The sequence below is a fragment of the Gymnoscopelus braueri genome, assembly GCF_963280865.1.
Source record: "Gymnoscopelus braueri genome assembly, chromosome: 24".
Taxonomy (NCBI): domain Eukaryota; kingdom Metazoa; phylum Chordata; class Actinopteri; order Myctophiformes; family Myctophidae; genus Gymnoscopelus; species Gymnoscopelus braueri.
This window is the reverse complement of record NC_137626.1, coordinates 11,838,530-11,863,415: the sequence shown is the minus strand read 5'-3', so window position 1 is coordinate 11,863,415 and position 24,886 is coordinate 11,838,530. Positions and strand designations below refer to the sequence as shown.

The 24,886-nt window shown below is 41.6% G+C and overlaps 1 protein-coding gene across 1 annotated transcript; it reads left to right on the top strand.

Moving 5' to 3' along the window:
- Positions 1-3,898: 3,898 nt before the first annotated feature.
- On the top strand, positions 3,899-16,460 carry pjvk (pejvakin; the record flags this gene model as incomplete). The annotated part of the gene is made up of 6 exons (XM_080422661.1): positions 3,899-4,109; positions 6,851-7,046; positions 8,930-9,071; positions 10,486-10,603; positions 13,735-13,878; positions 16,156-16,460. The coding sequence occupies 6 exons, from the start codon at positions 3,899-3,901 to the stop codon at positions 16,458-16,460; spliced, it is 1,116 nt and encodes a 371-aa protein (XP_080278787.1).
- Positions 16,461-24,886: the final 8,426 nt, after the last annotated feature.

The window sequence follows — 24,886 nt, the reverse complement described above, 5'->3', positions numbered from 1 at the left end:
AGGAGTGTAATGAACGAAAGTTATGTGGCACATCAGTCATTCTAAATCAGGGGTCTTCAACGTTTTTCAGGCCAAGGACCCCCTAGCCCCTAGCTAAGAGAGAGATGAAGCAGGGACCCTCTATATTGTATAAAATTGTGTTGCAGATTAAACTCTTTTTTTTTTTTTTACTTGGTCTGCTCTTTTTTCCTCTCTACACCAAACCTCTTTGCCAAATATAGCAGATCTACAAGCTCACAACGCCTTGTGCTGCGAGGCGTTGTGAGCTTGTAGATCTGCCATTTTTGGTTCAAGTTCTCCTCTGAAAAGGGATGCTAGGGTTCAAGTGGCTAATTAAAAAAAAAAATCATATCACACAAAGATTTGGCGGCCCCCCTGTAGTAACTCTGAGGACCAACAATAACAAAAAGGGTCAACAATATCTCATTTTGACTATCAGAGTGGTTCCCAAACTGGGGTTCAGGATCCCCAGGGGGTCCCCAAATAATTTTAGGGGTCCCCAGATGATTAGCTTAATGTGCAACATTGTTTTCTCACTCAAAGTGGGTGATGCTGTCATCAAAAGAAAGGATGAAATTACCTACCTGGGCTCCATCTTGGAGGCAAACCTCTCTGGTAACAAAAACGCAGAAAAAGTGATCAAAAATGTCAACCAAACAACACGCTATTTGTGGAGGATTGATCGTCTAGTCAGTAAGAATACTCTGAAAATTCTTGCAGGGGCCCTCATTCAAGGTCATTATGATTATGCATGCACTTCATGGTATCACAACACCTCCAAGGCCTTAAAAACAAGGCTCCAAACATCCCAAAACAAACTTGTAAGGCTACTTCTTGGCCTCACTCACAAAACCCATCTAACCCCTGCTCATTTTGCTAGGATTGGATGGCTTAGGGTTGAGGACAGAGTACAGCAACTTGCTATGGGCCTGGTCTTCAAGATACAACATTGGGATCCCCCTGTATTTGTCAAAATACTTCCAAAATGTTAATGCAGTCCATGATCATAACACCAGAGGCAGCTCCACAAATCATGTTCAACCCAGATTTGGCTCAACTAAGGGAATGAACTCGTTCTCATGCTATTCATCAAAAATGTGGAATGCCCTACCAAAAGGAGTAAAGGCAGGGGCGTCACAGGGGGGGTGTAAGTGGGACTGAGTTAATAGGGCCCCCCCCCCCAAAAAAAAAAAAATAATAATATTTTTTTGGTCTTTTTTAAAGAAAAAAAATCATAGGGTGGCCCACAGTGAATCTTTGTCCCCAGGGCCCAGAATTTGGTGCTACGCCCCTAAAAACCCTACTCACTTTCAAAACTGCCCTAAAGATACACCTTCAGGAGGCTGCAATTCGAAAATGGCCCCTGTCTAAGTCTTAACCTATACCCCCCCCCCTCCTTCATTTTCCTCTTTTGTATATATATATATTTTTTTTTTCTCTCTTCATACCAGTAACCTGAAAGCTGATTGTATGACATTCTGTATAGTAGTGTGTACATCTGCCTGCCCCTTATATTTCATCATGATTTGTGTGCATGGGGTTCTCATCTTAAACAAGCTTAGTGCTTAATGAGAGTTCCAGTTTAGTAGACCTTGTATTGTGAATTTGTACTTCCATGTACTGTTGTACTGTCATGTACTATTCTCATGTCTTACTAAATAAACTACATCAATCAATCAAAACTCAACAGTCTTCTACGCAGTGTGGAAATGCCTAAACAGAATAAGATCTGGTGTTGGACGTGCAAAAGCAACTCTCGCCAAAAGGGGATACCTAAATGACGGGGACGTTGTGTGTGACTGCGGCATTGAACTAGCTGTAGTCGAATACAACTCTCGTACTCGTAGAAGTATTTATGATTCTGACGTTTTCAATCTACGAGAGTTGTAGGGTTCACCCCCCATGGACACAGGGACTTTCAGCACTATACACGTAGACACTCCAAACATGTACAAATTTAAAATAAAGGTGCTTAACCAATACGCTCCAAATGTTAACTCTCACTACGGGCTAGTAGTTTAATGTAATAATCCATATATTTCAATAAAGAAGTGTTTTAATGCCGTCTTTGACCGATTCTGTCGGAAGTTCCCATGGGGCTGTACTGCCCATCTAGTGAAACCCGGAATTACACTCAATGTAAACAGGAAGTAAACGAGGGTGAAAAAATGGCGTTCGGCCACAGACGACATTAAAACACTTCTTTATTGAAATATATGGATTATTACACTAAATTACTACCCCGTAGCGAGAGTTAACATTTGGAGCGTGGGGGTAAGCACCTTTAATTTAAATGTGTACATGTTTGGAGTGTCTACGGTGTATAGTGCTAAAAGTCCCTGTGTCCATGGGGGGTGAACCCTACAACTCTCGTAGATTGAAAACGTTAGAATCATAAATACGTCTACGAGAGTTGTATTCTACAGCTAGCATTGAACCACAAACCATGCAGCACCTCCTGATATGCCCCCTGCTGGAGCAACCCTGCACAGCATCGGACTTGGCAGAGTTTAATGAGAAGGGACAGCAAATGTGTTCAGCTGTGGGTGAACCAAGCCTTGTAACTGACTGTCTTGACTTGTGGACACGATAAGAAGAAGGTGAAGAAGTAAACAAACCAACATACAGCATAAGTGCATGCCTGGTATAGTGCTCATTTCTAAAGTTGCAATTTAATAACGTAATGATTTAAGACCCTTTAAATACGAAAATGGCCTGATTGTGAAATATTACTTAAGAAAGAGGCAAACGTTGTAAAAAAAATAAATAAAAAAATAGCCGATCTACAAGGCGTTGTGAGCTCGCTGTAGATCGGCTATTTTCACAATAGTGGAACCGAGTCTAGTGCTTGTCAGGGTGGTTGTCCCCTGTTCAGGTATGATTATTTGGGGGGGTCGCCCTCGCAGCCTGAAAAGTTTGGGCACCCTGGACTATTATACACGAGTACTAGCTATAGGCCTACTGGTGTTATTTTTGCCTGCAAAATAATTACAGAAAATGATTTGTTCTTTAGCTCATAGAATCTAATATAGAATTATTATAGATGCACATACAGTAAAATATATCAACTTAAAAAAAAGATAAACATTAGCCCAACATCTAACATACACAACCAGACATAATCATTTGCAGTAAAAAATAAAAAAAAGAAGATATAATGCCTCGGCACCTTTTGGAAAATGTAATTTCCTAGTTGAGGTTTTAATCCATTAAAAAAAAAAGCATTTGTGTATACATTTCAGATTTTTGCATTGGCTATTCAAAAACTGCAGATGTACAAGCTCACACAGCGCTGCTGAAATGTTTTGAAAACATTTGAAAGTGTGATAACGATTTAGAAGGCATTTGTAGAATCGGCCTCAGGTCTCGTTAACGGATAATCCCTTGGAAAATGTAATTTCCTGGTTGAGGTTTTTTAAGACAGACAAGTCAAATGTTGACAACCTCACCTGTAATTGATGTCATGTGACAGCTGGAACATGTACAAGGAGGACTATATGGGAGATCAGGTTCACACACACACACACACACACACACACACACACACACACACACACACACACACACACACACACACACACACACACACACACACACACACACCTTGCACCATATCACCTTACAGCACATGCATTATTGAACATGTGCGAGTTAAAAAAGAAGGACCCAGCAAACAGGTTGCCCATTGAGGGGGAGAGAGCTGAGGGAGACACATGTACCACATCTGATGGAATAGACTGTGTGACACGAGGAGTGACTCTTTTTTGTAGCTTTATTCACTTGTTTTATTCAGTATAAAAACCTTTCTCACACACACACACACACACACACACACACACACACACACACACACACACACACACACACACACACACACACACACACACTTACAAATGAAATGTTTGCCGCAGCGACTAAGAACTTTGTGAAGCAGGTGGGCGACACGGGCAGGCTGATCCCCGTGCCCAGCCTGAGCGAGGCCGACCACTACCAGCCTCTCAGCCTGGTCACACGGAGGAGGAAGAAGCACTTCTGGAAGAAGGTCAAGTACGCGTCCAGCGCCTTCTCCCTGAAGGACATCCTGGTCGGGGAGAAGGAGATCACCGCAGGTACAGTAATGCAGTGAGAATTTGACATTATAATGTTGATCAAAAAAGTTGTTTATTGATAGAATTTGGCTAGTTCTAGGCTACAAGGGTATAGAAGATACAATTTGATAATGACTGTTATCGTTAAAATGAGTCTAACACAAAGCCAGGGCACCTAGGACCCAGTGAACCTGCATGTTGTTTGACTCATTAGAGGGCATGTGTCTGTTACAGTAGTAGTGCAGTATTTGAATGTTCAGGTGTTTATTGGGTAAAACAATCTAAAATGAAAGAGCTTATCATAGTTTTACATAAATAAAAAACATCACGTGGATGCACCTGGGACGTATCATCAGTGTCGTAGCCTGGGGTCTTCGGGTGTTTCGGGTCTTGCAACATACACCCTCGCCCAGGTGACCCAGCCGGGGTTGATCAAGCCCCGACTTACGTCCCAGTAGCTACCCACGGTCAGTCCTCTTAGGGCAAGACAGGGCCACTCAATCCGCTTCTCCGGAACTACTCTGCCGGGACCGGGGGAGGCTCTGGCACGTGGAGGGACTCACTGTGGGTTTTCTGGGCTTCTTTCTCACGGAAGACACAGGCTGGGGGCGCCAACCCATACTGCTCCTGGGTGCCGTCTATATTCCGTCTGTCAACCGACTCTACGGTGGTCACCAGACTGTTCCTGGTTGTCACATAGTCTATTCCTATGAGCCACTATAAATAGAGTAACTATAAATAAAAAACGTCACGTGGATGCACCATATCATTTTAGTGGAGTAAAAGTACAATATTTTCCTCTGAGATGTAGTGGGGTAGAAGTATTGAAAATTGTAAATACTGAAGAAAGTAAAAAGTTAAAACCATTTCATGAGAAAATCCCTCAAAATTGTACTTAAGTAGCCTTTGTACTTAGTTATTTTACACCACTGTGTATATCTGGGAACACAATAACTTTTTTTGCCAGACCCAAGGGGTCGGGCTTACATGAGGCTTTGTACCTGTTTCGTCCATACATGGGCATGGTCACTTTGTCCTCCGGCCCCGGCCAAAAAAAGTCTGTCCCCCTTTCGTCCATACATGGGCATAGACACAGGCTGACACGTCATGTGAAGTCCGGTGACGTAGTGCTCTGATCTTATAAAGTACTTATTCTGGGTCTGGCAGAACCAGGTCTCCTGGTCTTGTTTTCATGAAAACATGGTGGAAATGTCAGTAGGTTGCCCTGAAGAGATTATTGGCCCTTGAATAGGTCAAAGGTCAAGGTCAAACCCAGCCTACATCAGTCATATTTCAGGAATGGAGACGTAGAATTAATTATTATGGTATTAATTCCACGTTCCATTTGTTATTTTGTTCTCGTTTTAATGTGTTTTGATTACGTTTTCTTTTGTTTTTATTGCATGTGAATAGTTAGTAATATTATCATTAGTTATAGCTGGTACTGTAGTAATGGCTGTCAAGTAGTAGGAGTAATTGTGGTGGTAGTACTGTAGTAGTAGCATTGGTGGTGGTGGTAAATGTTAGTAGGCCCAGTGACATCAGTGGTAGTAGCCTACTGTAGTTGCAGCAGTAGTAATAGTTATAGCAGTAGGCTAGTGACAGTCAGCGTTATAGTAGTAGTAGTAGTTGTTGCAGTAGTAATAGCAGTGGTGGAAAGTAACTAAGTACATGATGTACTTAAGTACAATTTTGAGGTATTTGTACTTTACTTGAGTATTTCCAATTTCCAATAGTTTTACTTCTACTCCACTACATCTCAGAGGCAAATATTGTACTTTTACTCCACTACAATTATTTGAGAACTTTAGTTACTTGTTACTTTGCAGATACTGTATACATTATTACATTATAAAACATAAATAGTCCTATTTTATACATAGGCTATTTGAAAATAGCCGATCTACAAGCTCACAACGCGTCGCATCACGACACGTTGTGAGCTTGTAGATCTACTATTTTCAAACATTTCAGTACTTACTATTGGTACTTTAAGTACATTTTGTACATTTTTTAAGTACATTCTGATACCAAAACCTTTGTATTTTTACTCAAGTAAATTTTGAATACCAGACTTTACTTGTAACAGAGTACTTCTACGTTGCAGTACTTTTACTTAAGTAAAACATTTGAGTACTTTTTTCCAACACTGTAATATAGTGGTAGTTGTAGAATAGGGCATAGCAGTGGCGGGCGGCCCTTTCGTGGTGCCACAATTAGAAAACCCATACATTTTTCCCACACAGGTTTCCGAAAATATTGATATAAATTATTTTTAGCCTGCATGGAACCAAGCCATCCAGGCTCCTGGTGAGTCATGACCATAAAACATTTGATTCTGTGCCAACAGATATTTGAAAACCGCAAAACCGTATTTATTAAATATGGTATATAATCTGCCCGGTTCTCCTCAGTGGCTGGAGCAATTGATCTGCATTTGCACCCAGCCATTGACCATTACCATGTGCATGGAACACCAAAGCCCGTTTCCCGCTTTCCCCAAATGTCAGCTGTTATAGCATTTTTGTGTTCCTGGCTCCCGGGTTGCCAAATCATGTGCGTGAAACAAGCGCCGGTGTTGCCACATCCGTGAAACAAGCGGACCATCCGTGAAACAAACGGAACCATGACGCACTTTGGGTGCTCAATATCCCCGCCGACGGGTATAGGTCTAGTATGATTCAATATTAAGATATTTGGTGCGTGTTTTCCCTACATCTTCATTTACAAAACTTCATCGCAATGTATTGTCTCTACGCCAGGAGTGTCCTCTTATCAACTCCTGAACTATGAGGATAAGTCGGACGTGGCCGTTAACGGTAAACTGGGGAACCATCTCATCCACGACGTGGGCTTCAACATCGACGGCTCCGACTCCGTGGCGGTCAAGGCCTCCTTCGGCATCGTCACTAAGCACGAGGTGGAGGTGCCCATCCTGCTGCGGGAGCTCAACTCCAGGTACAATATATACAATATAAAATGGAATTTTATTCAAAACACTATGACTAGAACTAAATCCAAAATTTGCTGACAAAATTTGCACTGCTTACTGCTGAAGCCTAACCAGTCAGCCACAATGATGAGCCACAATACCTTTAGTCGCCTAGCACAGTAGGATTGTTTTTCGTGACTTTGTTAGAACAGTGGTTTTCAACCTTTTTCATGCTAAGGACTCCTAAATTGATATATATATTTGACCGCGGACCCTCATCTCAAAATGTTTTGTGCCAGCTGGACCCCCAGAAAAGAAGATTTGTGTTAAAAAAGTGCAAAATTCCTTCAAACAATTGATTTTTTTTTGGAAAATGTTCAAAAATAACAGATCTGCAAGCTCGCAGCACGGCACAAAGTGAGGCGCTCTGAGCATATATATATCTGCTATTTTTGAATAGCCAACGTATACAATATGGATAAAAGGGTGAAAAATGTATTACCACCTTTTGTTGGGGACCCCCTGGAACCCCCTCAAGGATCACTGGTGGTCCCCGGACCACTGGTTGAGAACCACTGTGTCAGAACATACAGACATTGGTATGTCCGGGTAGTAGAACCTTCTGTTGTGAACAGTGGATAGAAATGCTGGTATGTTTATTGTTTGCCTAGTGCATTTCATTCACAATTTATTCGTGAATACAATGGTTCCTGTTACTTTGATTCTTAACTTCTATGACAGCCAGAGTTAACATAGCTTCACAATCATTTTATCCACTTAGCTTTGGCTATTCAAAAATAGCAGATCTACAAGCTCATAGCGCGGCACCGAGTGCCGCGCTATGAGCTTGCAGATCTGCCATTTTTGAAAAATCTTGAAAATGTGTGCAAATCTTTTGAGTATAATATATCTTTTAAAGCACATTTTTAATTCAAATCTTTGCTTCTGGGGGTCCCTGGCACAAAACATTTTCAGATGGGGGTCCGCGGCCAAATGTATATCAATTTAGGGGTCCTCGGCATGAAAAAGGTTGAAAACCACTGCTTTAGTAGACACCTGCTTCTGCACGGTCGACCCCGCAGACATGGCGACTTGCTATCTGCCTGATCTGACGCTCGTCTTAGCGTCCAGACGACACCGTCTGGCTGGCGTTGTTCATCTGATCAGCGCAGCCTATACCTCCATCACTCAGCCTGTACCTCCATCACTCAGCCTGTACCTCCATCACTCAGCCTGTGCCTCCATCACTCGGCCTGTGCCTCCATCACTCGGCCTGTACCTCCATCACTCGGCCTGTACCTCCATCACTCAGCCTGTACCTCCATCACTCAGCCTGTACCTACATCACTCAGCCTGTACCTCCATCACTCAGCCTGTACCTCCATCACTCAGCCTATACCTCCTACACTCAAGGCTAATTGGCTGACTGTAAGCTCAGCCGTGCTGATGTTTTTTTAATGATCAAGAAAAATGATCTATTTTTTTGATGAATTATTTATTTCATCGTCGGGGAGAAGGACGTCAAGGGCATACAGTAACAGTGTCATCACTGTCATGTTCCCATGGGCTGGTCCCAACCAATAGCATTCATTTCCGAGTGCATAGGATATAGAAAGATGGCGGATTTGAAATTGCTGAAAAATAGGCTTCATTTACTGTCTGTATAGAGTCTATATGGGCGTAACACTGTCCATATCTTTTACGGTCTATGGTTGCCACACCTTGTCAGCTTGTAGATCAGTTATTTCCATTTGCACTCTCTCAGAGTTACGGACCCATTAAGCGTCCATTTGGACCCCTGGTGGTCCCCAAACCAGACGTTGAGAACATTCAAAAATCGCCATGTGAACAGCTTCTTATTATTGTTCTTCTTCTTCCGTTCCATTTCCCCCACTTTCTGTCCCGGTAGAAAGGTGGACATGGATCACTGTCTGATTCGTCAGTCGAGGGAGAGTGGGCGGAGCATTCTGTGCATCGTCATGGAGAGCATCCGCACCACGCGCCAGTGCTCTCTCACCGTGCACGCTGGGATGAGAGGGACCACCATGAGGGTAAGCACACACACACGCACACGCACACACACGCACACGCACACGCACACACACACACACACACACACACACACACACACACACACACACACATTGCCTTCTAAATCAGTAGTTCTTCTCACACTTTCAAGATTTTTCAAAAGTTCAAAAATAGCAGATGTACAAGCTCGCAGCGCGGCACACTCCTGATTCTCTGTTGCCCCAGCTGAAAGGCATTTCTCTCTTTTTATTTTATTCTTATAAAAGCTATTTCTCTCTCTCTCTCTCTCTCTCTCTCTCTCTCTCTCTCTCTCTCTCTCTCTCTCTCTCTCTCTCTCTCTCTCTCCCCCCCCCCCCCCCATCTCTCTCCCCTCACGTCATACATTCATTAACGAGGCATCTTTGACACCTGACTCTCCATTAGCCTCGTCGTAGACTAGGGGGTAACGGCTGAATGCTTGATGGCCTCGACTGCATGTGACATCAGTCGAAATTAACGGCCGCTCACTCGATAATGTCGTCGACTAAAACTATGACGAAACATGTTCGTCGCCTACCCTTTTTCACTGACGAAAACTAAATACGAACTAAATAAAAACTAAGCTATGATGACAAAAACTAAGACAATTTTGACAATTTTGTCAACAAATAAAAACTAGACAAAAATATTAGGGAGGGACGAGTGGAGAAGAGATCCAGTAGAACTAAAAGACATTCTATGTCATTTTATGTTTGGTTGCGCTCGGGTAATAGCTCTGATAATAGCAGATCTACAAGCTGATAGATCGTCGCAGATAGGCTATTTTCAGCATACAACCAAGTGTAAAATCTGCCATTACGACATTTTTGTCGACAAAATCAACTGTGGATTTAGTCGAATAGAATCAGTGGTGGAAGAAGTACTCAGATATTTTACTTAAGTAAAAGTAGCACTACCGCAATATAAAAATACTCTGTTACAAGTAAAAGGCCTGTGTTCAACATGTTATTTGAATAAAAGTACAAAAGTATTGGCATAAAAAAAGTACCAAAAGTAAAAGTACAAAAATGGTTGGAAAATGGCAGATCTACAAGCTCACAACGCGCCGTGATGCGACGCGTTGTGAGCTTGTAGATCGGCTATTTTCAAATAGCCTAGGTATAAAATAGGGCAAAATGGTTAATGCAGGTTTTATAATGTAGTACTAGTAATTTATATCTGCAAAGTAACCAGTAACTAAAGTTTTCAAATAATTGTAGTGGAGTAAAAGGGTAGGCGGTGGACATAGATTGGTGAAGCAATAGGAAGCGCCGCAGGAATCCGCCGGCTGGGTTTGGATCCGCCCTTAAAGACCATCGATTGGGCTCGTTCTTTCAGTCCTAGCTAAAACTAGACAGACTAAATGACATTGTATTCAAAAGACAAAAGACAAAACACTCACCACTCACACTGCAGTTCCAGATCGACGACGGACGCAACCCCAGGGGCCGAGACAAGGCCATCGTCATCCCGGCCCACACCACCATCGCCTTCAGCATCTGTGAGCTGTTCGTCCGCCTGGACGGGCGGCTTGGTACGCAGTCTGGCTAAGTATTTTGTCACAGTGGCGCCTATACGTCAACCCATTAAGACCTGAAGCAGATTTTACAAAATGTAATTAATGTCTTCTAAATCCCAACAATATTCTGAAAAACGTATGTTTCTATATCAGTGGTGCTCAAACTTTTTTCATGTCAAGGACCCCTAAAATGATACGTATTTGGCCGCGGACCCCCATCTCAAAATATGTTGTTCCAGGGACCCCCCCAGAAGCAAAGATTTCAGTTAAAAAACATTTGCTTTAAAAGAATATACATATTCAAAGATTTGCACACATTTCCACGATTTTTTCAAAAATAGCAGATCTACACGCTCGTAGCGCGGCACTCGGTGCCGCGCTATGAGCTTGTAGATCTGCTATTTTTGAATAGCCAAAGTGTATAATAATGCTTTTTTAGCTCAAATCAAAAAATGACACAGATGCGTTCCAGGTCTTAATGGGTTAATGACGACAAAGACAACACCTCCATCACTCGCGGGAAGCCTGGTTCATACTTCGCCATTTGATGGATACGTCAGGCTTAAGAGAGAGATTTTTTTTGTTTTTGTCGCATTCCTGAGCCTATAATTGGATGACCGGAGGAGTCACCACGAGACTCTTTCCTACTGAGCAGCCACTCTGTCATCGAGTTATTGGCTTAGGAATGCGACAAAAACAAAAAAATCTCCGTGAATTCTAGGCTGGGGTGATAGAATATAGTAGAAAATGAGATTTTTTCGGGGTGAACTACTCCCAGGTTACTTAAGACATGGTACGCACGCACGCACGCACGCGCGCACGCGCACACGCGCGCGCACGCGCACACGCGCACACGCGCACACGCACACGCACACGCACGCGCACACACACACACACACACACACACACACACACACACACACACACACACACACACACACACACACACACACACACACATGTTACTGTGTGAGGGGGGGATGGTTATGGGCAGGTGGCAGGTGGCAGGTGGCAGGCAGCAGGTGTGTAACACTATAAGTGTGCAGCAGTGCGTTGCTAACGCCCGCAGTGTTCCCAGACAGCACCCTGGGTAATGGAGAGGTGGCTTTTATCACTTCACCATTAACTAAAATCAATGATTAATTGGCCTGGTTGGTTGGATTGATTGATTGATTGATTGATTGATTGATTGATTGATTGATTGATTGATTGATTAATCCATTGAGACCTGAAGAAGCATCTGTGTCACTTTTTCATTTGAGCTAAAAAGCATTATTTTACACTTTGGCTATTCAAAAATAGCAGATATACAAGCTCATAGCGTCAAATGTGTGCAAATTAATATATTTATATTCTTTTAAAGCGAACATTTTTAACTCAAATCTTTGCTTCTGGGGGTCCCTGGAACAACATATTTTGAGATGGGGGTCCGCGGCCAAATACATATCATTTTGGGGGTCCTTGACTCCTTGACATGAAAGTTTGAGAACCACTGATATAGAAACATAGGTTTTTCAGAAAACTGTTGGTATTTAGGAGACATTTTGTGGAAATCGGCTTCAGGTCTTAATGGGTTAAACTTATTTCCTTAACCACTTGCCCTATAGCTTAGTTACTGTGTAGCCTTAGTTGTACGTCAAATAGCAACAATAGGCCATTTACAACTACAAGCTCACAATGCGATGCAATGCAACACAAAGGAGATGCAATGCGTCGCAAAGTTTGTATTTGGCTATTTTCGTAGAATGTTCACCTACTGTCTTAGGGCGCGCTCTCACCAAAAGTTGGCTGGCCGCTGTTAAACGCAGGTTGTGCGCGGCCACAGTTTTTTGCAGCCAGCGGATTCTAAAAAAACGCTGTGACGCACCTGTCACTCACATTCAAGTTGGTCCACTGAGAGCACCATGTTGCTTCCTGAGTCTTGGGACGGTCCGCCTTCGACTCACCCGATTGGACAGAGTGAGAAAATCAGCTCCTGCCTCCAGCAGTTATATGCTTCCAATGGACAAGTCGCGTAGAGCAGATAAGCGCAAGGTCTGCGCGACAAGCGGAAAAATCCGCTCTTGCGTGAATCCACGCTAGGGCTTTCACCAACTAGTCGACTAGTTGACTAGTATAACCACTAGTCGACTTTGTTGGTACTAGTCGAATAGTTGAAAAAAAAAAATATATATAGTAATTTGTTTTAATGCCATAGTAATGCCCCATCTTACTATTATTATTATCCTCCTGACTTTATATGCCCCCCCCATTTTTTTTAAATGTAAATTTCGACTAGTCGACTAGTCGACTACTACGTGGTCAAATGAGTCGACTAGTAAAAATCATTAGTTGTGAATGCCCTAATCCACGCATTTACATTGACAATGCATTGGAAGATTCTGCCCCAGAGGTTAAATAAAAGTGCGGTGAGAGCGCGCCCTTAGGACATATATGGACGCTAGGGTTCATGTGGTTAATTTGTTCATGCACTGAGTGACTAACAGGCAGGTTAGACAGACAGACAGACAGACAGACAGACAGACAGACAGACAGACAGACAGACAGACAGACGACATATACAGACAGAATAAAATATAGAATGCTTTGCTGATTTGTTTTTTTCCCCTTAATTGATCCATTAATCCATCGGTTCCAATTTTGAGTTATTTGTACTTTACTTGAGTATTTACAATTTCCAATACTTTTACTTCTACTCCACTACATCTCAGAGGCAAATTTTGTATTTTTACTGCACTACAATAATTAGTGTTACTACAAGTTACTAGTTACTTTGTAGATTTTGATTATTATTACAAAACATACATTACTCACTTCAGCCCTATATACATTTCGGCAATTTGAAAATAGCCGATCTACAAGCTCACAATGCGTCGCATCGCAACGCATTGTGAGCTTGTAGATCTGCTATTTTCAAAAGACTTTCATACATTTGAAAACTTGAAATGGGACATTCTGCATAATGAGTACTTTTACTTTTGGTACTTTAAGTACATTTTGATACCAATACCTTTGTACTTTTATTCAAGTACATTTTTAATTCCGGACTTTTACTTTATAACGGGAGTATTTCTACATTGCAGTATTGATACTTTTACTTAAGTAAAACATTTGAGTACTTTTTCCACCACTGGTTCCTTGTCCAGACATCTGCGTGGCCCCAGAGTCGTGCGGAGGCTTCGAGAAGGAACAGATCAGGAAGCAGCTGGGAGGTTTCATCGGGCGATTCTCCATGGGTCGCCTGCGTCGCTTCTTCTCCGGTATCGTCTACGGCAACCCCTTCAGGGCAGGTATGGTACTGCATCTGCTTATGCACCCACAGAATGCTTTTTCTGACCTCCAGATCTTTATTTAGAAGCAGTGGTTCTCAACCAGTGGTCCGGGGACCACCAGTGGTCTCCTCGAGGGGGTTCCAGGGGGTCCCCAGCAAAAGATGTTAATACACGTGTACGTGTACGTTAATACTTGTGTACGTTGGCTATTCAAAAATAGCAGATCTACAAGCTCACAGCGCGTCACTTCGTGCCGCGCTGCGAGCTTGTAGATCTGCTATTTGACATTTCGATCTAAAGGTGGCATTAGAGGAAAGGTCAGTGGTGTAAAGTAACTAAATACTTTTACTCAAGTCCTGTACTTAAAGGGACACTTCACCCCACTTCACCCTTTGTTTCAATGGATTAGTCACCCGATGGAGACTTGAATTCATGGATATTTTTTAGTTTTTGTCTCATTCCTAAGACAATAATTTGATGACCAGCGGACCGGTAGGCAGCGGTTCCGGTCATCAAATTATTGTCTTAGGAATGAGACAAAAAACAAAAAAAATATCCATGAATTCAAGTCTCCATGGGGTGACTAATCCATTGAAACAAAGTTTTTTGGGGGTGAAGTGTCCCTTTAAGTACAATTTTGAGGTACTTTGACTTTACTGGAGTATTTCCAATTGTCTATACTTGTACTTCTACACCACTACATCTCAGAGGCAAATATTGTACTTTCACTCCACTACAATTATTTGAAAACTTTAGTTACTAGTTACTTTGCAGATATAAATTATTACACTATAAAACACACATTAACCATTTTAGTCCTATTTTATACCTAGGCTATTTTCAAACATTTTAGTACTTTTACTTTTGGTACTTTAAGTACATTTTGATACCAATACTTTTGTACTATTACTCAAGTAAATTTTAAATTCCAGACCTTTTACTTGTAACAGAGTACTTCTACATTGCAGTATTGATACTTTTACTTAAGTAAAACATTTGAGTACTTTTTCCACCACTGGGAAAGGTCATGGGGTCACTCAAATGGTCAGGTTGATCCTCCACCGAGCGTGGAGGTGCACAGCATATCCCACGGGTATCCAGCCAGTACTTTCCAAGATATGCTGTGTGCGACCGACATGGATATCCATGGAGCCCTGTTATTAGCGAGGCAAAAAACTCCTCTTAAAGGGGAATACCACTCATTTTCAACGTTGAACTATGTCTTTAATACACCTTAGAGCTGTTGTGTGGAAATAAGAAAAAAGTCCCCCCCCCCCTTCTATGTTGCCTAGAACTGGATAATTAATTGAGGTCATGTGATCAGTGACATACGCAGGGTGTACTTTTGGCTGAGGGGGCGGAGCCAAAAGTACACCGCTACAAGCTTGTAGATCTGCTATTTTCGAAAAATCGTGAAAATGTGTGCAAATCTTTGAATATACATTATTTTAAAGCTATTATTTTTTTAAACTCAAATCTTTGCTTCTGGGGGGGTCCCTGGAAATAAACGTTTTGAGATGGGGGTCCGCGGCCAAATTCATATCGTTTTGGGGGGGGGTCCTTGACATGAAAAAAGTTTGAGCACCGCTGACATAGAAAGAACACTGTTGGGATTTAGAAGCCATTTGTAGAATCGGCTTCAGGTCTTAGTGGGTTAAGACATTGTTTTGTTTTTAATCTCAACTGTATGTAAAGCACTTTGTGAGTTATCTCATGTGAGAAGTGCACTATATAAATAAAATGTACTTACCCCGCCCCCCGCCTCCCGCCCGGCCCCCCCAGACAGTGGTGGAAAGTAACTAAGTACATTTACTCAAGTACTGTACTTAAGTACAATTTTGAGGTATTTGTACTTTACTTGAGTATTTCCAATTTCCAATACTTTTACTTCTACTCCACTACATCTCAGAGGCAAATATTGTACTTTTACTCCACTACAATTACTTGAAAACTTTAGTTACTAGTTACTTTTCAGATATAAACTATGATATTATAAAACATACATTAACCACTTTAGCCCTATTTTATACCTAGGCTATTTGAAAATAGCCGATCTACAAGCTCACAACGCGTCGCATCGCGACGCGTTGTGAGCTTGTAGATCTGCTATTTTCAAATATTTAGTACTTTTACTTTTGGTACTTTAAGTACATTTTGATGCCAATACTTTTGTACTTTTACTCAAGTAAATTTTGAATTCTGGACTTTTACTTGTAACAGAGTATTTTTATATTGCAGTATTGGTACTTTTACTTAAGTAAAGAATTTGAGTACTTTTTCCACCACTGCCCCCAGACGACCAGACGTTCCAGGAGCTGACCCACTCCGACACCTACATGGACGACGTGGTCACCGACTACTACGAGAAGGCCGCCAGCATGACGGACCTCTCCTCCGCCTACGGCAGGGACGGCGGCTCGCACGCTCGCGTCAACCTCCTCAACCACAACATCCCCAAGGGCGCCTGCGCGCTCTGCGGCATGGGCAACCAGAAGCGCGAGACGGTCTACGGGTGCCTGGAGTGCACCTCCGGCGGCCACAAGTACGTGCGCCTGCACGTGGTGCCCTGCTTCGACCTCTGGCATAAAACGCTTAGGTGAAAATGAAGGAGGGGGGGGGGGGGGGGTGGGGGGAGACAGGGTTGCCAGATCTGCTTATTATAATTTCCCCGCAAGATTTCATTTGAAAATAGCCGATCTACAAGCTCACAACGCGTCGCATCGCGACGCGTTGTGAGCTTGTAAGATCGGCTATTTTCAAATAGCTGAGGTATATGTTAAAGGCATACTAGGTAACGTTTTCAACAAAACTAAAGTTAAATTGTATATCTTTTGTGAGTGGCAAAAGTTTCACAACACCCACTCCATGAATTTCACCCCCGGAAGCCTTTTATTTATATATTTTCTATTGAACGTGGACTGGGGGGACTTTCCCGGGGAAATGACGTCATCTGGCCGGAAAACGGAGGTGGAAATGCACTGGTTTCCTGTTTGGCCAGGAACTACCGCAACGGTTTCCTGTTTGGCCAGGAACTCCGCGCTAATAACAAAAAGGAACCTCACGCTGATTTTAAGAGAATGTAGGATTAGAAGATCGAAAAAGAACAGAAAAAGAAAGCACAGCTCATGGTAACTAATGCTCCACTGGCTAAGAGAAACGATCCTTAGATAGTATAAAACAATTAAAAGATCGCTTTTTGAAACGCTTCCGGCTTCCGGTGAAAACGAATGGAATTCTGGGTAATCGAGGACTAAGGAAATTGTATGCAGTGACGGTAGTGACCAGCAGAGGTTGCTAAAAATCGTTAGTTGTGAATTTGCATTGTACAACTTTAAAGTGCTCATGTGGCCCATAGTCGCTTCTTTTGGGCTGGTTGTCCTAGACCCGGTTGCTTGTTTCTCTCACAGAATCTGGCAACACTGGTGGGAGACAGTTCGCCAGGACCTGGCGGTTAGAGACATAGACATATAAAGGTAGACGCCTCCTCCGACTCTGGGGGGGCGTCTGTATCGCGGGGCCGCCATATTTGGAAAGGCACGCTTCCTGACTACTGGCCAATCACGGCGCGTCTTTTAAGGGAATTGGCTAGAATCTAGTCGTATATAAAAAATATTACGGGATAATTTTTTATACGACTAGATTCTGACAAGTCCCGGAAACAGGTGAAATCCTATAGAGCAGTGGTTTTCAACCTTTTTCATGCCAAGGACCCCTAAATTGATATACATTTTTCCACGGACCCCCATCTGAAAATGTTTTGTGCCAGGGACCCCCACAAGAGAAGATTCGTGTTAAAAAAAAAAAAACTCTCAAAAATTCTTCAAACACTTTCAAGATTTTTCGAAAAAAAAATCAAAAATTGCAGATCTACAAGCTCACAGCGCGTCACTTCGTGCCGCGCTGTGAGCTTGTACAACTGCTATTTTTGAATAGCCAACGTATACAATATGGATAAAGGGGTGAAAATGTATTGACACCTTTTGCTGGGGACCCCCTGGAACCCCCTCAAGGACCACTGTTGGTCCCCAGACCACTGGTTGAGAACCACTGCTATAGAGGTCAACTGATGGATGCATAATGCAAGAGGAAACTCGGACTTAAGCCAATAGTTCCGTTGGTCATTTTACGACATTGGATATCGTGTGTATGCATTGTCTCTCAAAGGTCTGAACTAGCGTATTTCCTGTAGGTGATTATATAATACGTGATGTGATTATGTTAATTAACAGAAGCAAGAGGTGATCTATACTGGGCTCAAATTGTAACACTATGCAGCATTTTATATCTTTCAAAATATTCAGAAAATGTTGTATTTTAGACAATCCTATTTGCGAGACAATATTTGAGTAGCCAAAATCTTAAATACATCCGTGAAAATGTATTTCCAGGGTGCAAAATATATTTCCCCAATACATTTTATTGCCGTTGTTTGTATATTATAAAACAATGAATGAATATATACAGTACTTAGGACTTTTATTTCCTCCTCTTTGGGACGTTATTCAGCCAATAATAATAAGCAGTAAATCATCATTTACATTAATCCTGTCAGTATGCATGCGCACCTAAAGCCAACACCTCAGCAACAGCCAACACTGTCAAAGATGTGACAATACAATACGGTGTGTGACCTATCACTGGTTGCGGCTACCAGTGTTGATTTCGTCGACTAAAACTATGACGAAAAATATTCGTTGACTACCTTTTTTTCACTGACAAAAACTAAATAAAAACTAAGCTATGATGACTAAATATATTGTCAATTTCGTCAACAAATAAAGACAAGAGTACAATGTTAGGGAGGGACTAGTGGAGAAGAGATTCAGTAGAACTAAAAGACAAGTCATTTTATGTTTGGTTGCGCTCGGGTGTTGCGCTCTGAAAATAGCAGATCTACAAGCTCACAGCGCTTCGCTCTGCGACGCGTTGTGAGCTTGTAGATCGGCTATTCTCAGCATGCAACCAAGTGTAAAATCAGCCATTACGACGACATCAAGGCACCGCCAAAATACATTTTAGTCGTCTAAATCAACTGTAGATTTAGTCGACTAAAATCTTATGGTATTTAGTCGACTAAAACTAGACTAACAGTAAAACATTTCAGATGACTAAAATATGACTGAAACTAAATGGAATTTGATTCAAAAGACTATGACTAAAACTAAATCAAAATTTGCTGACAAAATCAACACTGGCAGCTACCCCCCCTGTGCTGTACTGTACTGCACTGTGCTGGACAGTTCCACGCGTGAGCTGGCTTGTGTCTGTGCCAGAGGCGCACAAAACACAAATAATGTTCATGAATCATTCAGTGAGGGAATTAAAAATGGAGGAGAAGGATCGAGTAGAGGCCACTTGGCCAGAGGAAGGTGGCCCGGTTCAGCCATGGGGCTCCAAGTATGTCACGTTCCTTTCAACCCTGTTTGTTTGGAGTCCTGTTTGCCGTGTCTGTTTAGCCCCGAGGCCAGTGGTGGAAAGTGACTAATTACATTTACTTGAGTAAAATGTTGAGGTATATGTACTTTACTTGAGTATTTCTAATTTCCAATACTTTTACTTCTACTTCCACTACATCTCAGAGGCAAATATTGTACTTTTACTCCACTACAATTATTTGTCATTTTTAGTTACTAGTTACTTTGCAGATATAAATTATTACATTATAAAACATACATGAACCACTTTAGCCCTATTTTATACCAAGGCTATTTGAAAACAGCCGATCTACAAGCTCACAACGCGTCGTATCGCGACGCGTTGTGAGCTTGTAGATCGAACAAGTACTAAAATTATCAAACATTTTAGTACATTTTTAGTAAAAAAAACAAAGTACTAAAATGATCAAACATTTTAGTACTTTTACTTTTGGTACTTTAAGTACATTTTGATACCAATACTTTTGTACTTTTACTCAAGTAGACTTTTTATTCCGGACTATTACTTGTAATGGAGTAATTATATATTGCAGTATTGATACTTTTACTTAAGTAAAAAAAAATTGAGTACTTTTTACACCACTGCCCTGAGGCGACAGCGAATGCGGAATGATGAAAAATAAAGATTCAGCTGTTTTGAAATACCACATGATCAGGAAAAAAATCTTGTCGAAAATGTGTTTTTTTTGGTAAGCATGTCTGTTTACAAAACCTTATGGAAGCAGTATTGTTTATAGTTTGTTGTTTTGTGATCGTAACTGTGAAATACTTTTGCATCCATCGGTGAATAAATGTGTCAAAAACATCTCACTGTCTCGCTGTAAAACAAGTCGTACATACATACAGGAACAGAGAGGTACTGTCTAGACCAGGGTTGCCAGGTCTGCTTGTTATAATTTCCCCGCAAGATTACATTTGAAAACAGCCGATCTACAAGATGCGACGCGTTGAGCTTGTAGATCTGCTATTTTCAAATAGCTGATTATAAAGAATACATCACATGGATGCACCTGGGAACGTATCATCAGTGTTGCTTGTTATCACCTGGTTGCTTGTTTCTCTCTCTCACAGAATCTGGCAACACTGGTCTAGACAGGCTGTGCTGCAGTTATAGTAGACCTAAAACATGGTGGCTGAGACTAAATGAGATTGCAATGGGAATTCCCTCACCTGGCGGCTCACCAAATTACCTTTCCCCACGGGGCTTGTGTTGAGTTATGCAGAAAAGAAGGCCTGTGGTTAACATAAACCTAAGAATTTCACATGCCAGTTCTATGACATAAATTACACCCGTGCTAATTATACTAGTCTAGGCCCCCTCCTGTTTCTGCTCCTCTAAACACAAAATATCTTCACTGAACATCAGCTCACACAACGTGTCGTGTTGTGACGCGTTGTGAGTTTTGTGGATTGACTTTCACCAAATCCTAGCCCCAGAATAGGGAAGCTAGGGTTCAAGTGGTTAATATCTCCACAGTGAATTTTTAACTTGCTTTTAAAAAAAAAGAAATAGGCCCATGCCTGTGAATAGTATTAAAAGGGACAGTTCACCCAAAATAAATCTTTTTTTCTATCGATTAGTCACCCCATGGACACTGGAATTCATGGATATTGTTTTTGTTTTTGTCGCATTCCTAAGCCAATAAATCGATGACCAGCGGACTCGTAGGCAGCGGTTACGGTAGGAGACACAAAGGAGACTCTTTGTGTCTCCTACCGGAACCGGTCATCAGTTTCGGGGGTGAACCTATCCCTTTAATGTATCACAAACCCAATGCAAAAACTCCATTGCGTGGGAACCCACGCAATTACTCAAGTGTGTAAATTATGCATATGGCCACGCCACCTGTTCTTACACTGTGTAGTGCAAGAGGACTAAAATATAATATTTAACCCTCATTTGGCCACATGATTAGAATGTGTGAAACAGCATACACACACACACACACATACAGACAGCGTGCACACCACACAGAAACACACACAAGCTCTGGATGATATACACTTTATAGCTATTATCAAAATCATAACCTTTATGCTCTGTAAAGGGCCTTTGTTTATTCTGATAAACCTCCTTGTTAAAATGAAAGTTTTCTTATTTACTTGACCTGCATGCGTTTAGAAGCTTGGTTAGAAAAGCTTGTTGTGTTTTCCCCCCGCTGTGATACATTGAGCATCTGCTCCGGTTGTGAACTATTCTCTCAGGGCACCATACTGGAAGCCTGCAGTGCATGGTGGAAGAAGTACTCAGATTACATTACTTAAGTAAAAGTATAGCAACACCACAATGTAGAAATACTCCGTTAGGGCGCGCTCCCACCAAGAGTTGGCTGGCCGCTGTTAAACGCAGGTTGTGCGCGCCTGCGCGGCCACAGTTTTTTGCAGCCAGCTGATTCTAAAAAACGGGAGTGTCGCGCCTGTCACTCACTTTCAGGACCCTCCCCGTAGCCCGCACTGCCTGCTGCCTTGAGCACCATGTTGCTTCCTGAGTCTTGAGACGGTCCGCCTTCGACTCACCCGATTGGACAGAGGGAGAAAATCAGCGCCTGCCTCCAGCAGTTTTATGCTTAGTCGCGGAGAGCAGATAAACGCAAGGTATGCGCGACTAGCGGAAAAATCTGCTCTTGCGTGAATCAATGCATTTGCATTGACAATGCATTGGCAGATTCTGCAAACAGCGGCCAGCCAACTCTTGGTGGGAGCGCGCCCTTACAAGTAAAAGGCCTGTGTTCAAAATGTTACTTGAGTAAAAGTACAAATGTAAATGGCATCAAAATTACCAAAAGAATAACATAACAACCGTAAAATAACATTAAAAGTACCAAAAGTAAAAGTACTAAAAGGTTTGAAAATAGCAGATCTACAAGCTCACATTGTGAGCTTGTAGATCGGCTATTTTCAAATAGCCTAGATATATAAATAGGGCTAAAGTGGTTAATGTATGTTTCATGATATAATAATTTATATCTGCAAAGTAACTAAAGTTTTCAAATAATTGTAGTGGAGTAAAAGTACAATATTTGCCTCTGAGATGTAGTGGAGTAGAAGTGAAAGTATTGAAAATTGGAAATACTCCAGTAAAGTAAAAATACCTCAAAATTGTACTTAAGTACAGTACTTGAGTAAATGTTACTTTACACCATTGGAAGCCTGAATGTCTTTTTGTTTTCCTTTTTATCGCTGTGGTTAGAGTAGGAGGGTTGTGTTGTCTTTAAACGACCTTTATAGAGTTGGGTAATGTCCACCTTTTTTATTTCCTCAAAAAGGAAGCTAGGTAAAACGTCCCACATGGTGGTCCTATATGAGGGGGAGTCTTCTACAGGCAGTGGTGGAAAGTAACTAAGTACATGTACTCAAGTACTGTACTTAAGTACTTTTTTTTTTTTTTACTTTAATGGAGTATCATTTCCAATACTTTTACAAATATTGTACTTTTTACTCCACTACAATTATTTGAAAACTTTAGTTACTAGTTACTTAGATGTATTTATTATCACAAAACATTAACCATTAACCACTTCAGCCCCTTTATACATTTCGGCCATTTGAAAATAGCAGATCTACAAGTTCACAACGCGTCGCGATGCGACGCGTTGTGAACTTGTAGATCTGCTATTTTCAAATAGCCTGCCTATGTATAAAATAGGGCTAAAGTGCTTAATGCATGTTTTATGATATCATCATTTATATCTGGAAAGTAACTAGTAACTCAAGTTTTCAAATAATAGTGGAGTAAAAAGTACAATATTTGCCTCTGAGATGGAGTAGAAGTAAAAGCACTGAAAACTGGAAATACTAGTAAAGTAAAAAAATACACTCAAAATTGTACTTAAGTACAGTATACTTGAGTACATGTACTTAGTTACTTTCACACCACGCATGCTTGCGGTTCCTGTGGTGACCGTCTCGTCTGAAGGATTCTTCTCCAAAAATAGTCCCCGTTTTGAGGGTGTTTAGAAGAGAGAGCCACGAGTGGGAGGAGGCTTCCTCTCCTTAAGGAACTATACAGTAGAGTTTAGTGTTACCTTACTGTGCCCTTTTTCTCCTTGTAATTTTGCCTCTTTTTTTGCCCGAGAAGAAATGCCATGTAATCAGTTTGGAGTGCGGCGGCTGGAGGGCCTATACATAAGTTCACTCTGTTTGAGTTCTTATTCAGTCTTTCATTTTTTTTTAGAGCTTTCTTTCCCCCCTCCTGGCGCCATGATACTCTGCACTGGTGGAAAGTAACTAAGTACATTTACTCAAGTACTGTACTTGAGTACAATTTTGAGGTATTTTTTTTAATTTACTGGAGTATTTCCAATTTTCAATGCTTTTACTTTTACTCCACTACATCTCAGAGGAAAATATTGTACTTTTACTCCACTACATTTATTTGAACACTTTAGTTACTAGTTACTTTGTAGATTATTACATAAATCAATTATTAAATTATAAAACATACATTAACCACTTTAGCCCTTTTTTATATCTCGGCTATTTGAAAATAGCAGATCTACCGCTAAGCTCACAACGCGGCGTGATGCGACATGTTGTGAGCTTGTAGATCTGCTATTTTCAAACATTTTAGTACTTTCACTTTTGGTACTCTTAGTACTTTTACTGCATTTGGATACCAATACTTTTGTACGTTTACTCAAGTAAATTTTGAATTCCGGACTTTTACGTGTAACAGAGTACTTCTACATTGCAGTATTGATACTTTTACTTAAGTAAAACATTTGAGTACTTTTTCCCACCACTGATACTCTGTCTCCATTCTCTGTTCTGTTCTGGTTCTGGTTCTGTTCGTTTCTGTCCTGTCCTGTTCTGTCCTAAGCTGTCCTGTCCTGTCCTGGGCAGTCAACTGTACGACCCAAAAGCGTGCTAAAGATTTTTACAGACATTAATGGGCCGGATCTAGGCATGGGCAAGGGGGGGCAATGCCCCCCCAAATGCCCTGACTGCCCCCCCCCCCCCAAAAAAAAAAAGTTCTTTTTTTTTTTTTTCCTTTTTTTTTTGGGTGGGGGGGCTTGTGAAAGTTACATTTATGTCATGATATGAAATGTGAGCTTACCATAATCAAAATAATCCTTAATCATATTCCATCATGTATCATTGCACAATTCAAATAATCCTCTGCCCTGATTTTCCACACACACAGTCACACACACACACATGCAGTACTACTCCTAAACAATCGCGCGGCGCCGAGGAAGCCGCCCCCCCAGCATTTCCTAATGCCCCCCCCCTTCAGTTGATGTCTTCAATGTCTCACAGAGATGTCACAAAATCCCATGGCACAGCTGGACCTGTCTCATGGCTTGGCCTTGGTACAGTACACTCTGTTTGGTAACCACTAACCAGTGCTCTAAAGGGCAATAGTTCTCAACCGTTTCAGGCTGTGACTCCCAAAAAATAATCATATTTGAACTGGGACCCCCCAAAACAATCATATTTAAACTGGGATGGGGACCCCTAAAAATAATCATATTTGAACAGGGGACCCCCCCCCCCCCCAAAACAGTCATATTTGAACTGGGGACCCCAACACCCTGACAAGCACTTGGAATGTATAGGAGTTGAGGTGTTAACATTTAGTTTGACTCTGT